This window comes from Anopheles nili, chromosome 3 (genome assembly GCF_943737925.1).
Source record: "Anopheles nili chromosome 3, idAnoNiliSN_F5_01, whole genome shotgun sequence".
In the NCBI taxonomy this organism is placed as follows: domain Eukaryota; kingdom Metazoa; phylum Arthropoda; class Insecta; order Diptera; family Culicidae; genus Anopheles; species Anopheles nili.
The window spans coordinates 61,900,399-61,917,533 of record NC_071292.1 but is presented as its reverse complement, the minus strand read 5'-3'; the positions used below and the strand labels follow the sequence as shown (position 1 = coordinate 61,917,533).

At 48.8% G+C, this 17,135-nt stretch overlaps 2 protein-coding genes across 2 annotated transcripts in view; one reads left to right on the top strand and one right to left on the bottom strand.

Moving 5' to 3' along the window:
- The window catches only part of LOC128724767 (tryptase-like), a 33,445-nt gene extending 31,030 nt beyond the window's left edge, over window positions 1–2,415 (top strand). Inside the window, exons 2-3 of the mRNA XM_053818489.1 lie at window positions 1,470–2,087; window positions 2,156–2,415. Of these exons, the coding sequence (XP_053674464.1) occupies window positions 1,470–2,087; window positions 2,156–2,415 (878 nt within the window). The remainder of the gene's footprint in view (window positions 1–1,469; window positions 2,088–2,155) is intronic.
- Window positions 2,416–14,405: 11,990 nt separating this feature from the next.
- Window positions 14,406–17,135, bottom strand: part of LOC128725637 (titin-like) — a 35,030-nt gene continuing 32,300 nt past the window's right edge. The window contains exon 6 of the mRNA XM_053819397.1: window positions 14,406–14,776. Within this exon, the coding sequence (XP_053675372.1) occupies window positions 14,406–14,776 (371 nt within the window). The remainder of the gene's footprint in view (window positions 14,777–17,135) is intronic.

The window sequence follows — 17,135 nt, the reverse complement described above, 5'->3', positions numbered from 1 at the left end:
CAACGGAGGGTTGTGGAGCAACAAAAAACACACAGCCGACGATGTCGACGGGTGGCCGACGGAGTGGGGTGATTTTCATTTGATAGACTCGGTAGTGTTCGTTTGCCGCCCAAAATGCTTCACCCTGACCGACGGAAGGTTGCGAGAAATGAAAGCACAGTGAGGGAGGTCAAGAGATAGAGCCTTGAGAGTTATGAGCAGCCGGTACATGCTACCGCTACTGCAGGGATGTGCTATTGTTGCAAAGGTTTTGGCTCTTCCAACATGTCTGTGGCATTTGCCAGCTGCTCAACCTAATCAACAGCAAACTGACCTAATCAACCGTTATTTGATGCCACTGGAAATCTTATCTTTGGCTTCAATGGAAACAGTAAATATTGATATTTCCTAGCAAGACCGAAATATGTTACCATGTCTTATTTTGCCATGAAATAAAACCAAAGGGAAGAGTAAATATTTGTTATTGAGGTTAAGCAAAATATATATATTGTGATTTTGCTGACGTCGCTTTTGATTCTCTAAGGATCTCTCTCAACTAAAAAACTCTCAACATGTGCAGAATAATAGTTTTTTTTATTCCAATTTTACAGTGAAAATATAGTTAAGCGAAACTTTTAATCATTCATTTGGTTGATGGATAAATAAAGACAAGAGTAGCTGATAAAGTACTTAATTATTATGGTGTGACGGAATGCTCTCTTTCGGCACACCCTGTGCAAAGCTGCTACGAGACCTCGAAGCAGCCTGTGACCTCACCCAGAGCAGCATGATTCATTTTCCGACCAAAAGCAGCTTAATGCACCAGTGGCTGGAAATCAAACAACTCATCCCGAACGGTGACAATGACACACTGGAACCACCCACTAGATCCCACCCGCAGGAACAATCTGCTCCGGGTCAGTTCGAAGCTTCGCGAAACGGGGCGGGTGCGTCAAACGCTCCGAGGCTAATCCACCCTGACCGGGCGGGGATTTCTCGACATTAAGCTTATTTTTAACCCCCTTTTTGCGGGGGTTCGCTTTTTACTCCCGCCACATGTTAGCCCCATGCTCTGGCCCTTTTTGTGTTCGCTTCTTCCCCGGAATCGGTCATTTCCGGAATCAGTTAGAGTCCGAGGGACCGAGTGCAGGAAGCGCAAATCCACCTCATGACCGCACACTCACACTCATCGCGGGGAACATGTTATGGTGGCCATTTTCAGCTAGGGGTGCTTCAAAAATAACACAAGCGAACAACGATAAACAGTAATGACTTTTTAATGACTGACCTCCGTACCACCGGCGGACAGTTCGTGGCCGTATCATGGCCCACCAGTCGTCGGTGTCAACCGTCCAACGTCAACGTAGAAGAAGCAGTGCCCCAAGTGCCTGTGAAGGTGCTCCAAGCCAACGGAACGATAGCTACCTCTGAGTGTGTGATAAAAAAACGTGTTCTTCTTTCTGATCTGACCACACTTGATATGCTGAAAGTTAGTCTCCTGCTCACCCTGAGCACACTGACCATCTCGATCGGGGCCATCCCGAGGTCCTTGTGGCCAATCAGGCAGGAATGTGGCGTACGAAACCGATCCACTGACTGGCCTTTCCACGTCGGATTGTATCGGTCAAATGGCAATGCTAGTTTGTACTTCTGCGGAGGCACGATCGTGAGTCAATGGCACGTGATCGGTTCAGCTCACTGTGTTCAACCGTACCCACGTGAGCAGCTATCCGTACGGTACGGTGTCTGCGATCTAACTGCATCCGAGCAAACCGATCGGAGTCGTATCGATCGAGTGTTCATACATCCGGGCTATCGAGCGCCCGATTTCACTGACGATATCGCGCTGCTGCAACTGATGGACCCAATGCCACTGGGACTGACCACACAACCGATCTGTCTGTGGCCAGCAGAGAAAGCCGAGAAGGATAGCGATCGCATGCAGATCGTTGAAGGATCGCACGGTTTCAGCGTCGGATGGGGCATAGGATCGGATAACGTTTACACTAGCCTGTTGCAGAGTGCATTCGTCGAGGTGCAACCCCAGAGCAGATGCATCGAGACGCTCGGTGGGAAGCTGTTCGAAATGGGAGCATTTTTCTGTGCCAGTAAGCCTTCAGTGGGGGTTGTATGCAGCTCAAGCACGCGTCAACTGACATCCATTCTGTTCCAACAGCGACTCCAGTCTGCAGTGGAAGCGGTGGCAGTGGGTTCTACGTGGAGCTCGAAGGTCAGTTCTATCTGGGTGGCATAACGACGTTCGGGACGCCACCGAAGGGCCAGTACCAGTGCGGTGTTAACACGCTGACGGGTTTGCTCGCTACGGCAAAGTACACGACGTGGCTCAAGCAGCACATCGAAGCTTTTGACGCACCGTCAGAGCTCCCGTCTCGAAATGTCTCGCAGCTCGCACACCTGGAAGAGTGGAGTGAATAGCCGCTATAGCGGCGGATAATAAAATAAACCCACACCCGTAATGGCGGTGGTTTTTCTCGGAAGGGTTCGCCACGTCGGCACGTTTGAGGGCACAATTAGCGCACCTGCGCACGATGCGCGACCCGTTTCGAGGAATTTTGCCCATTTCCCGAGCGAGCATTTCTCGAACGAACCATGGTGCGTTTGTGTGCCGCAACCTTCTGCGCGTTCCCGAGTCTATTTAATCAAATTTCAAATTTGTTCCATTGAAATCAGATCCCACAGGCGCAGGCACGAGCGAACGCGGACGAGATTTTCTCCCTGTCGCACGGTTGCCATGACAACGAACTTTTGTGACAAGCCTTTTCATCGCGAGTCCCAACGAACCGGCGTTCAAGGACACGAGGTGTGCACACACTTTTGCTCCCCGAGATTGCTCCCAAATCGGTACTCCGCTTTTATGGCACATTAAATATCAATAGCCTGGTCGTCTCGCCGGTCGGCCGGTTTTTTTTTTGCCGACGCGCTGGAAAACTTTCCCTCTCCCGGGACTACACGAGACGCGCTCGAAAGCTGGGGGTGGTTAAAGAAAATCTTACCCCCATTTTTCCCCGACTGGGGGTGGGATAAATGGCGACTTCATCTGATTATTACCATCCTTACGTTTTCTGCTCGCTTCTTTCTCCCTTGCGGGTCATATTTTTACATGAACTTTTGTGGCATCCCCGGCATCCCCAGTTCGTTCCCAAGCCCCCTCGGCCACTGAGGAAATAGTTAGCCCAAACGGAAGGGACCACCCGGGAGCAGCTGGTCGCTTCCGATTGACGCACATATTGCCCGTTTGATTGCTTCCTAAGCTTGCCGGCGATCTCGATGGTATCTTTCGTGCACGAATGCACATTTCGGATTTCAATGCCATCCCAACGATGCCCTGGTTTTTATTCGAGCTTCTCCCATTGCCGGAAGAAAAGACGATCTTCCGATCGGCAGATTCATTGGCAACCGGTTGAGGAGCCGGTTTTCTTCGGGCCCCTTTTTTCTTTTTGCTCCGTCGTCGACCTTATTCGCAATTTCGCAAGTAGATGAAAACGAATAAAAAAACGAGAGCGCGGACAACCCCCTTCCGAAGATAGTAGATAAATAGTGAGGGAAAAGGTTTCTCCCAGTGGCGAAGAACTTTCGTTTACGGCCATACGTTCGATTTATGGCCACCGGTGGACGTAAAATCGATGCCAACCGAAAGCCGCTTGGCTAGGCCGTCTTAGAGCCAAGAAGGATGGAGGCCATATTTATGGATCCCGCAGAATGATGCGAGTCGATCCCGGGAAGCGGTGCACACTAAAACGAAGCGCACAAAATACACGAAAACAGGTTGTCCCAACCGAGCAAAAGGTACCGGCCCGGTGGCGTTTAACGGCCTTGAGTGTCCCTTTTTCTTCGCCACGGTCCGATCAATCGAGTAATAAGCGCCGCGTTGCTGGCGAAACGAACCTCATCATATCGGCACTTTGGTCGGTCCCATCCTCCGGAGCCCTGGCAGAATGGGAACGGATGGGTAGGGCCGACCTTGCGGAACTGGAATATTAATGAGGATAAATTTGCCCATCCCTCCCGGGCCAGCCAGGCCGATGAGTTCGTTAAAGCTTTCACCGGGCGGAACCCGGGCGAAACCGGAAACCGGTGGTCGGAACCTTCTCCGCCGTTGGCCATTTGCCAGATCGATCGGGCTCGGTTTTTCTTACGTTCGCACTCCCACCAGCTCGCTTTCTCGCTCTCTCTTACTCTCATTCTCGGTCTCTTTCACTGTCTCCCATCCGTGGCCGTTATAAAAATTGGATGCGAATTTGTACTGCAATTTATCATATAAATTAAACTTTTTCCATGAATCATTAAACTAATTTCTCATTCCCGATACGATAATGCAAATTTTTTGCGCTTCCCGTTTTTGCTGCCTTCCACCCACGCTTCACCGGAGTGACGCTCGTCGCTTCGTCGAGGAAAAAAGTTTCCCTTTTTCCTTTGCTGCATCGGCTGCACGGAAGCTCGCCTGCGCTGTGAGTAAGCTCCCTGGGGGAGTGTAGTCCCTGCAGGGTTGCAGATTGTACCGTCCGAGAGCCAGCTGCAGCCACTTCGACCGGAATCAGTGTCAAACTGTTTGCCGTCCCTGGGCCGCTTGTTGGCTGTTTTTCGTTCGAGTTTCCCAGCCATCCAGCCCTTTGATGGTTGATGATGGGACATAATGTTCACACCCCACCCAGGGGGTGACGTGCGAGGGTTTTAAGCTGGCAGTGCACGCGACCGTACGGCGGGTGTTCCGTGTCATTTGTCCGAAATTTGGTGCTGCCTTGGCATCGTGTGTGTGTGGGTGTGCAGGAGAACTAGACCCTCTAAACCGGATTTATCGATAGACGTGGCAGGATAGCTTCAAACCAAACTTATGCTGCATCATTCTGGGTGAACTAAACCTTTATTGGTACGCCCGAAACGGGGCATGAAAAGTTGCTTATAAATTATTTGCCCTACGAGCCCGCATTCCAGAAAATGAGGCGGAAAATGAAAAAAAATTCACACAAACACCAGAGATACCGCGTTGGGTGCTTACGCAAACGCAAGAACTGCACAGCTGCGTGGAATTGTCGACGGTGAGAAAACGCGAAAGAAAAACTTACATCCGTTTCCGAATCTGTAAGTGCATCGACTGCATCGTCGTGCGCAGGGGTTTGCATTTCCATCGGCTCGCTCACGTTTTCCCTCCGCGCGTGGTCGACAATTTCACTTTTCTCGTTATCAATTCGATATCAAAACTTTTCCCACTAACGATTCATTTTTCCGGTAGAGCTTTTCTTGTGCTCTTCGCAAGTTTACGGCGTTTTGCGCGTTTCACAACGGTTTCCGTTTCTTTCCGCTTTTTTTTTATTCGCCTCTCAACGATCGTCCTATGACTGGTTGCAACTTTTCTTCCATTTCTTCGGCGCCACCGGAAAAGCGGTGTCCGTTTGCGAGCCGCACATACACGCGCACACACCCACCCACCCACATACATCAGGGGAAAAGCTTCCCACACATTCAGCGTTCGTCTTATGCTTGCTCGATTTGCTGGCTCCCCCGTTCGCTCAATCGTAATGCTCGTAAGCGGAAAGTTTAAAATGAATTCAAAATGTCAATCCCGTGCGCCTAGGCATAAAACAACTCCACGAACAACGCAAACAGAGTGGGTGAGTGAGCGTTGTGCTTTTCTTTTTTTTGCTTCTCTCTTTCTTTCTCATCCTTTTTCCGTTTGCTGGCTTGCATTCAAACGTGAAAAGCATCGCAAAACTAGCAAGCGGGCTGGTTTTTTCTTTCACTCCTTCCGATGGTGCTGTTGTTGTTGTTGTTGTTCTTGCCCGCCATTTTGGTCCGCTTTTGCCAACGCCAACTTGGATAACTTTGTGCCGCTCGTTCGTGTTTGCCGAAAGAATCAACTTTTGAAGCACGTTTTCCAGCGTCGAACGTTTCTTTGCGTGGTGCTGAGTGTTTTCTTTTTTTTTTGCTGTTCTTCTTCTCCGACGCTTCCTTTCTTCGGTGTTTTTTTTTACCAGCCTCCCTCGCCTACTTCTTGCACGGTCGTTTATTTTCTTTCCCAGTTCCGTTCAGCTTTCCCGCTGCTGTTTGTTTGTCAAAGTGTGCATTTTTATTACAGTTTGTTCGTGTTTCGCCTTCACGTTGCACATTTTGAGTGCACGGCTTTTACCGTGAAACCGTCCGCAGCAGTACGCAGGTTTTAATCTGCTTAATCTACTCGGAAGGGCGCGAAAAAATCGCGAGGCTTCTCCGTGGATTATTCTGGGCTTTCGAGCATTCAACGTTCGAGTCTCGAGTGATAATCCAATACAACCCCGCAAGCCTGTTCGTGTGAACAAATGAAACATATCAAGCTACACCCACCCACACCCGCAGCTCCCCATTGGCTGGGGTTGAATTGTATTTAATATTATTTTGCATCACCCTGTGTGCTTCTCAGGGAGCGTTCCGACCGTTCGGTTGATCCTGACCTGGACCACGTCCCGGGGTACCGGAGCACCCGGAGCCCGAGACGCGAACCGAGGTCGGGTGATTTTAATTTAGAAACTTTTCAAAATTTATTATGCAGATAATGAATAAATCAACCTCCCGGCGTTGACTAATTCGGAAAACTTTTGCACAAATTTTACCCCGTGCACTCGCACACAAACAAAACCGGCACAAGCCGAAACGCAACGTGCCGCTATTTGCTATTGCGATTTTTCCAACCTTCCGTTTTAGTGGGCGGTGGCGTGGAGCACTCTCAGTCTTAGCAGGGAGGTAGCTGAGAGGGATAAAAGACGCTTTCCCCCCCGGCCAGCTTGTGGAGAAAAAAGGGGTTTTTGAGATGCAAGTGGCCGCCGGATGTGCTCGGCAGCTGCCGGTAGCGCAGAGTTCGGCAACGCTGCGGATTACTCGAATCTGTCCGCCGTGGCATGCTTTCCAGGATAATTTAATCATCCGCTTTTCTCGTGCTTTTTATATATTTTTTTCTTATTCTCTTCCTGCCCTAAGCCAGCGTCATGTTCAATTAGGATTATGCGTGTTTTGATGGTTCGGGAAAGAGGGAAATGAATCGAGTAAATATTCGCCGTGACGTGGAGTGGTGAATCGGTTCAATTAATGGGTTTGTTACGAAAAACCTATTTGGCGGTGGTTAAATGAAAAAAAAAAAATGCGAAGGTAAGATTGGTAGCTTCATAAACATGAAGAATTATAACCTAATGCTCTGAGGCGTGAACTAGAGGTGGAACAACACGAATGCTGTGTGTAAATTTGAAGCTCCTTGCGCAAGGATCCAAGGATAGTCTCCACGGAAGCATGCATGCAGAGAGTTTTCTTAGGCATTCCTCGTGTTATCTATCACACTCAAGCCCAAGTATTTTTTTTAATTCAATCTTCGAACTACGGGAGTTGGAAAATACATTCCACTTAACGGTATCCCTACATTGTTAGTGTTTTATTCACGTCTTTCCCTCGAGTGAAGTGCGTTTTTCACCCGTTCACAACTTATCGACAAGAGCACAAAACCTTCGAAAGTAATGCCCCCTGCTTCAGTTAGGGCCAAGGGCGGTAAAATATGTAACGATCCCCGCTCAGGAACGGGCGGGAATCCATCAGACTATTGATTGCTGCAAAAGTTTGAGGTCAAGTGTGCCTGGATAGGATTTCTGAAGCGATCGCAGTGCCGGCAGTTGCACCGGCAGTAACAAATGGTTGCAGTTTTCGCGGGATGTACACCACCCAAAAAGCGTTTCATGGGAAAAAGGGGCGCTCATAATTTCCACGCCAAGCACCAACATGGCACCGAGATTGACGGGAGCTTTCGCTACACGGTAATCATTCGTATCCGGTGCCGGTTCTTGGTTACCATTCCAGCACTCCGCTCGGTTGATTGATTCACCCCGATCGACGGGTTTGGTAACGAGTCGGCAACAATGTCGGTTAAGGGAATGAAATTTCGATATCTTATAGTTGCACCGGGCTGGGTGGCACGTATCGCCTTTCGCGAGACAGGCTCATCAATTTCAATTGCCGGCTCTTAAGTTTCCATTTTTCACGGCCCGTCTCTGGCAGCGAGCTTTTCGTGAGCGCGGGTGAATTTCATTATCATAAAGTGCCGTTGCAGGTTGAAGGAGTTTTTTTTCTATTATTTGATCCGTCTTGACCTTTTCGGTAGTGACGTATACGTAGTTTTGAGCGACTTTTGACTCTATCTCGCTCTTTCCTGGTAATAATGTAGAAGAAATAGACACCGTAGAAGAATAGATGCGAGTTCGTCCACTCAGCGACACGTCTCTATGAAAAAAAACCCCTCACAGAACGAAGGCGCAGAAACAACAAAACTTGGCTCAAATAAATTAAAAATATGAGCAAACTTTTCGCAACGCGTGTGCCGTGCAACGAAGTGGAGGAGAAGCTTCTCGAAATTTTCTTCATCTCTGTGAGAGGTTTTTGTTTTTAATTCCACCTCCCCGGATTATTTCATTCCATTTTTATGACGCTTGTTTTGGACTCCCCCCAGTGCTTGTTTTTTGCCTCTTCTTTTGAACGGCAAATTCGCAGCGTCCTCCGGCTTCCGGCTGTCGGTGGAAAGTTTTTGCTTTTCCTTCTCGCGTGCACAAATAATCCTGTCACGTTCAGAGTGCGCCCGAATTAAGCGATCGAGTGGAAGGTTGAATTTAGCCTAAAGCCTAAACATCGTCCCCCTGGAGAACGATGGTGGTGCTGGTGTTGTGTTCGTGTTAAAAAAATGTACTCGAAAAAAGGTGCAAAGGCACGAATGGGAAGGTCCTTTGAACAGCGTGTCTCAATTAGAGGGCGAGCCAGGGCCCTCCAGAAGCTGAAAGGCGGAAAGGTTGCGATACACGACGTGAAACAAACATTTTTATTTATGATCGAAGTTTGTTTGCTTCTCGGGGAAGCGAAGGAACGTGCAAAAAGCCAACCAACGCTTTTCCAGCCGTGCTAATGCACCCGTTTCGGGCGATTTAAGACCGGTGTGATCTTACCTGATCGCGATGGGCCTGATTCGTTTCTTTCCGTATCGCAAGGACAACGCAAACTCCTGCCCGGCTGTTCACTTTTTTATCAATAATATTTATTATTCAGATACTTCGTACTTCACTTTAATTATAACCATTTTCATCGTCGCTCGTATTTCCGTCGCAGCCACCCGTCCTATCGGGCTGCCCCACAGACGTTATTCTTTTTTGTTTTATTTTTGTTTGTTTGTTTTTTTTTTCTTCATTCGACCGTACCAAGGGCCCAAGTCAACGGTGTAATCCAACCTATCTTACAAAACAAAAACACTTGACGGCGTGAACCAACATTCCTACCGTGCCATTGCCGACGAATGGCTTCAATCTGTCGCTCTCCTCCTCCGTACCTGGATCCGGTTCCAAGTCTCGAACAATTGAAACGTGGTGCGACTTTTTGCTTTAATTTAATAGAAACATTCCCACCGGTCATTCCGTGTGTTGCGGCATTTTTTTTTGTGTGTGAGAGTGAGTGGATTAATTGTGGCTAAGGTACGAAGTCGAATTGGGCAACAATTCGCTGTTCCTCAAGCATCCCGTGCCCCCAAAGAACGAGCTAATGGGCGAGGAAAAACACCACAATCAAAATCACAATTACACCGCAACCCTCTGGTGGGAGGGGGGAGGAGGGAGGGGATAAACCTTTCCTCCCACACGCGAGAGCTTTTCACACTTGGTTGCGGGAAGGAGCCGCGAGAGAAAAGGTAAAAGTTCGTTCTTAAACATTAAAATTAACCTCCCCAATTCGCCCTCCTCCCAAAAGGGGTGGTGTTGGTGGTTTTTCCTATGAACCCTCCACCATCCGCCAACCGCTGCGGTTTTTGTGGAACGTTTTTTCCACCCTCCGGAGCATCCGTTGGGGGCTTTTTTTTTGTTTCTATCCGGGTTTTTGCTTGCCTGTTCTTCTTTTTTTTATGCCCTTCTTGTTCAGAGCCACTTTTCTATTCACTTTCCCGCCCCACAACAGGTTCTTCATTCCGAAACGCTAAAATCTAGCTACGGTGTCTGTAGGTGTCTGTGGTTTCACGTGAACGTGTGTATGTGTGTGTAGATGTGTTGTTTTTTTTACCATTAAACTTTTATTACACTTCCTCCGCTAACGTACTAGGCGAACTGCACCTACTCACTCGTTCGTCCTTTTCGTCCGCCGGTGCCTTGGAAGGAGGTACCGTACAACGCTTTTTCGATTTTTAAATCTCCATCTACTCGCCCGCTTTCTCCCCCTTTCGCTCCCACGCACCGGTCAACAGTCGTGCACCCCACCCGCTCGCGGGACCTGCGGTTACGGAAGTTGGAGTAATTCAATGGAAATAATTAGCCTTTTTAACAGTTATTTTTAATCGTTTCCATAATTGTTTCCGTCGTCTTTTTATTGTTATTTTTTCCCATTCACATTCCCTCTCTCTTTCTCTCTCTCTTTCTCTCTCTCTCTCGCTCTATGTCTCTATTGTGCGCCCCTTTTTCACCACGTGCCTACGCGTTGCCATTGGCAACAAGCTGTGGGCTTCCTCCTTTTTTTTCCCAACCCAACACGGTGGAAAAGCTCGACCAGCGCTTGCTCCGATGCCCATCCATTTGTTTCGTGCAGCGACGCGCATTTTCGATCGTTTCGTGCGGTTACTCGTTTTGTTCCACGTCATGCCAATTGGATTATCGTGTTCGCATGTGCTTTTTTGATTTACGTTCTGTTTCATTTTCCTCCCTCGCTGCTTCCCGTCGTTTCTTGTGTGTTTGTTTTTTTTTTCTGTAAGTCCTCCCAGTAGCCGATCACGGTTTCATTATACTCTTATGTTTTATATTACAATTTTCACTCACCGTTTAAATTTTGTGTGGCCGGGATGCCCGCGTTTGACGGTTTCGTCTCGCGCTTTTTTTTTGTTTTTTGAGAAAGGGATGAGTTTTAATTACGGGTGCGAATTTGCGCCACCAGTGGAGCGTTTCGCTTCGCTTGTTTGCTTTCTCCTTAATTCCTGGTTTGATTTTACGGGTTTAATCTTGATATTATTGTTCTAGGTGCTAGCTTAATTCGGCCAGCATTCGTGCCAACGATTTCGCCCGGCCTCACGGTGCACAGTTCCCGGGATTTTTCCACAATTAAAAATAACGGCCAGAACCATTCCCTATCCTCACTCCCCTCGCACTCAAACACACACACACGCGAGTATGCGCAGGCTTGCGTTACGTCACTATCACGCTTCAGTCGGTTCCGTTTGACGGCCGTAGGACTTTTATTGCGCGGCAATTCTATTTTACAACTCCTGCCAGCATTCGCACGTGCTCATCTCGCTGGTTTAATTCGATTCTATCCCACCAAACCGCCCACGCGAGTACCACGAGTAGCGAGGAAGTAGATCGTTTTTTTTGGGAAATTCGGCTCTGATTTTGCTTCCACCCACGCGCGCGCGTGTATGTGTTTGTGGGTGGGTGTGTGCTTTTGTTTTGATTCTTCACATTTCGCACGGATTTAGGGGTCCGCATCCAGCCTCCAGAGGGTACGAACGTTTTTTATTTTCGAAACATTTGAGGACCGAGACGGAGTTGAACAAAAAAAAAATAAAAGAGATAAACAGAAACCCAAACACACAAACAAACACACACGGTACATCATCCACGCTGTTCACACTCATTTGGGTCGGTGTTGCAGTGTGTCCTTCCTGGAAGCAAACCCACACCGTGAGGTTATTTCCATATCCCCACCGGAATGGTACCAATTTTGCATACCTCACCATTGTCATCGTTGTGTATTGGAAGTTTGCGTTTTTTTTGCGTTTTGCTCCATCGTACGCTCTTTAACTTTCTCCTGCCTTCTCAGCTGAAGTGGCTAGGACCCGGTGCTGTTCTCTGAACCGGAGTCAATCCGACCGACCGACTGACAAAAGGTAGCACAGTTCACCGGTTTTCCCATCGCTGTGGGTGGAAACCTGTGCCATTGCGCCCCAGCAAACCCACCAGACCCACCGCCGGCTTACTCTTTACGACAATATTTTTCGATAGCGAAGGAAAATAGGATTGTCATTCGATTTGTTTGCGATAGTGCCGCTCCTGTCCGCATCGTCCTTTCGCTGAGCGAACGAAATGAGCCAGTCTAGCAATGGTGGTCGATCCTTTCCCACGATGCAGGGCAGATGAAAAATAAATGCGAATCGATCACCCGGTACCGATTTCCGATCCCAAGGACCAACGAGAGCTTGCGAGAATGTAATCGGCTCCCGTCCCACGTGCACGTTGCACTTGCACATCCAGTATTCATATCGCGACGTTCTCGAACCGTGATCGATATCCAATCTACCGGACCCATTGACGGTGCATTATGGTGCATCCTTTCGGAATGCAGTACCGTCGGATAGGTACGCTTCGTGTCGTCAAAGCGAAAACAAGCGAACCAAGCAAAGCAGCATTAGGAAACCTACGCTGCCTACGCTCACGTGTCACGAGTGTACGGTAATGGCAGGAAAATACATAATTTTGCAGCATTTTAATCCTGCAACCTGCTCCATGCATAATGCAACACGCATAATTAAACGACGGAAGTGACGGAAAGGATTAGCCCCCCGTCATGCACGCCGCAGGTTTTGTGGGTGGCCTTTAGCGTTGAAAAAGCTCATTTCCGGTTTCTTTGCGTGCTCCGGGAAAATGCATTTTTGCACCAAAAAAAAAAACGAAATGCATTCCGCTCCAGACGACTCCGTGCATTGGTTTCAAATTTCACGGCTGGAATTAGAAAGTGTTTTTTTTTTTCGTCATATTTTTGCTTTCGTTTGTTCCCGACTTCCCCCAAAAAAGGGAGGAACTTATTTGGCCGCTGATAAATTGCACCTCGATGTACGGTCGCACTTTGAATGCAACGAACCGCACCGAAAAGGGGGCTGTCACTGGAGAAAAAAAAACTGTTATAATTTGCATTTTTAATCGTTTATGCAAAATACCATCAATGATGCAGCCGAGTGCACGAGCTCGTGCATTATTGAAAGCGAGTTGTGTTTTTTTTCTTTCATTCGCTCCCCCCAAAAGAAAAGAGTGCAAAGTTTCCATCCACGCCAGTTGCTTTTCCCGTTCGAAGGCCAGATAAGTGTGTTTTATTCATGATTAGTTGCCTCTACGCTACGGTCTGGCGGTGCATTAGAATCATTAGACTCCCCAACGATGGTGGCAAGCTAATCCGCGGGTCGCTTTCCAGCACGAGTGCCTCGCGAGTGGCGCAGAGTTTTTTCCCCAAGCTTCGCAAAACTTTTATATTACTTTTCACCAACCGTGGAGCGGAGATTTTTCTCGCATTTCCCAACCACCCCCACCCGAGTGGCTTAAGGTTGTGCGATCGCAAAGACACAAGCCTCCATCGCTACTCATCGCAATCCGTTGCATTCGTATCGTGCTGGCAGTGATACGTAGAATGTGGCCCTACCTTTTTTTTTTTGCTCCATCCCTCGATAATGATATCATTAAAGCGGTCGGGCTCCACCAAAGCCGAAGGGTGGGAGGAAAAACTTTACTGCAACCGCAACTTTGGTCTGCCGAAGAAACTTGATTCCCTATCAGATGCACGGTGGTCGGATCTAAGGAAAGACCCCTCAGCGAGAGTGAGTGAGCGAGTGGGTAAGAAATGGACCCACCAGGACGGACCAGTCCGAAGGGAAAATGAAATCGTTTTCCCAACAACCAGCGAACCGTGGGTTGGGTGAGGATTTGCTCAACCGAGCGCGGAATTGATCGGGAGCGTTTGTTTAATCAATATTTCATCGCAAATACTTTTATCCGGCTTGCAGTTGAGCGATGGGGTCTTTCGAGAGAAGCGCAATGGCTGGGAGCGGCGCAAGTCCGATTCGGGAAGGAACGCAAAGTTTTCCCTCACTCCCACGCTCGAATCACACCCACTGGAAGAGAGAGAGAGCGAGAGAGTGCTGCTGCCAAATACGACGTGCGGTAGGATTTATTGTTCCGAGAATTTGGCGCACGTTAGCCGTTGTCGAACGATTTCAATTAGAAGTAGTAGCTTCCGGGTAACCGGTGTCCCGAAACCCGACCACTCGTCGATCTCATCCGTCTTGATTGATTTGCAAAAGATATCTGAAAATGGAAGGACGATTTTCCAATGGTGCATCGATCGGCTGGCATTAGCTTTAGTTGCCCTACTGAGCTAATGCAGTTTACGAAGGCGGTGAGAGACCGGGCACTTTACAGAAACCTGCAATGCAGGTCCCAACAGAGCTGGATGATGTACCGGCAGCTTAACAGTCGCTTCCTGGAAACGTATCGTACCCCCCATTCGGAACTGGTTCCCGATCCCCCTTCTGTACTGCCCGCAAAACATTAACCTCTCGATCTAAACAGTTTAATGCTAGAAAACCTGTACAAAATATTTATACCTATCGCTAAGGGAGTGCGATCGTTCCGTCCCGACGAGCCCGGATGCCCGGGCGCATCCTGCGGCACCATTTAAACTACATCGAACAGTTTAATACTTTTGCTGAAGATAGTCGTAACGGGAAGCGGTAGTAGAACAGCGGTCAGTATACAGAGCAGCGTGCAGCCGAGCCGCGTGCCATTGTGGTAAGGCCGGTCATCCCTTCGTGTGGTGGTGCCGCTTCGGGAGAGGCTGCCGGTCATGGCGGGATCACCGGACACCGGGGACGTGAGCCAGTGGACCAGTGGCACGAGGAGACTGACGAGGGCCGGCAACAGCCCTCCAAGGGCCAAGCAACACCTGCTGTCGGTGGTGGGCCGAAGCCAACCACACCGGAAGGCCCGTGCACCGGACGTGGCCGTCGGATTCTGGTTCGGATCGTGTATTGCGGCTGGCTTTTGACCTGAAAGTACACACACACACGCACGCGCACGCACACGCGCACATGCAAGAGAGAAAGCGATTAGCAAACAACGGTTCCCGACGGTTGGTGTGGCAAGGACATGTGATGGGATGGGGCTTCATTTGCAAGGAACATTTGGACACGAGAGCGCATCGTTCGGTTTGTGATTTTTCCTCGCCAAAGCAACAAACGCCATCCGGTGAAGTCCGGCATCGGATGACCGGTGATGGGATTTTTTTGTTTTTTTTTGTTTTTGTTGCTAGGTCTCCCTCCCTCAACAAAAGGGCACCGTGGTCAGCCACTATTCCCGAGGTAGTGAGCTATTGTCATGGAAATGGGATGTGGACGTCTGTGGATGACTCGATCGGAATGCGTTCGGCATGGCCTACCTGATTTGAACGCACAGACCGGGGTGGCTGGAAAATGGAGCAAGAAAAATTAGACCCGACATTGCGTTAGACGAAACAATCACAATGCAGCGAAATGTTACTGTGGTGGGAAGGAAAAGATTCGTTGGCGGGAGTTTTTTTTTTTTTTTCAACATGTGCGGTAACATTAAAAGCTTATAACTGGAGCACTTTTACGTTATTTTCAATTTTCGATCCAGTATAATTTCGAGTACCAATCTAAAGCATAAAGTACGTTTTTGAAGGCCAATTTATACGCGAGATTTTTATTGAATTTTAGTTAAACGATCAATTCACATTCATATTTCTCCACTCAATTTCATGATGGTAAAAGCTCCTCCCCTTTTCGTTGAAAAACAAACACCCATCGCGTTGTTTTACCAACAAAGGTGCCGCGAAAGTAATGGCCAAATTTATCGCCCGTAGTTCAAACTTCATTACCGAGGGGACGACCGTGTGATGAACACACGGTCAGTCACCTACAACTTCCGGGGCGATAAGCCAGCTCAACCTTAACCCCAACCCCGCGTGTGGCTCGTTTCTGTTTCTTATGCGTCTTATCGTTTTCCTGCCCCCGGCAAGCCTAGGCACCCTTTTTGTGCCAATCATTCATCAACGCGGCAGGTGAACGAAAGCAACCTGAGAGGGCGAAAGCCAGCCAGCCAACCGACCTGTGTTCGCTTAATCGCCCCCAAAAGACACCCCGTTGGAACTCGATCCCCGATCCGGTGTCAGGTGTAAGTCAGGGTGTAAGTAAGTGAAATTCGAAACAATCATCAATTTTACATCCACGCCATGATCGTGTGGAAACGAGAAAAAAGAAAGAACCAAAAAAGAAAAGGCAGCAAAACAAAAACCCCATGCCAATGCACCGGAAAAGAATGAAAAATTATGTCCTTTCACCGGTCACCTGCCACCGGAAGCCTGCCAGTCCAAGTCCGGCCACTAGCGGTCCCCGAAAGGTGTGAAAATGTACAAACACCACAAAAGCCTCAACTTTGATGAAGATTGATTTCATTGGGTCTTTGGGGACTCACCGGCCGCTGGCTCTGCTCACCTTTGGTGCGGGTTTTGTTCGCCCGTGCGCACAAGGAAGTCATGTGTAAAGATATGATTTTTGCAATCATCGGTTCCACGAGACCCGGGGACGAGTGGAAAAAAGTACATGCCGGAATGGAAACCCCCCCCCCCCACGTGTGGTAAAAACGGGCGTAAATTGATTGAATTTTGAACGTGTAAGTTTGCCGATGGTGCGTACTCGTAAACATGTCATCGCTTTTGTGTGCGAGAGTAGCGAGAGTACGCCAGCCAAACCTGCCTAGTGACTTCGAGACGTCCGCTAGGTGTGGCTGGCCGCAAAATCGCGCAAAAACAAACACACCACCAGCCCGCGTGGAAAACGAACCACTTTGGCTGTGTGTGTGTGTGTTTTTTTTGCGTATCTCGGCCCCCAACCAGGACACTCGGATCGATAAAAACATCGGCCCTTGGAGAGCTTTATCTGACCGAAAAATTCGCATTCGCACAAACCCCGGGCGCGTTTCGAAAACCACGACACGCAAAACGCCACACGGGACGGACACACGGACGTAACTTGACCGGAATGGCACCACCGGTGGTGGTGAAAATAAAGCTGCCCTCGGTTGGGCCATCACCTTGCCGATTTTCCACGACGTTGGCATCCAGCCACCGAGTGCCATTACGCTGGGAAAAGGTGAAAAATTTGCATAAAAGGGCAACCTTTCGTACACACGCGTCTTCTTTACCAAACGATCGCTTACCCGCCCCCTATTCGTGGGCTGAGACATTTCGCTTAACACGTTTACATTACCCACCACCCGGTTCCGGTTTGGCGCATGTATTGCGCAAGCTTTTTTGTACGATTTTTTTTTTCGCTTCTTGTCAGCTGCCCCGGGAAGCTAGGATTTTTTTTGTTGGTACACGCGCGATTT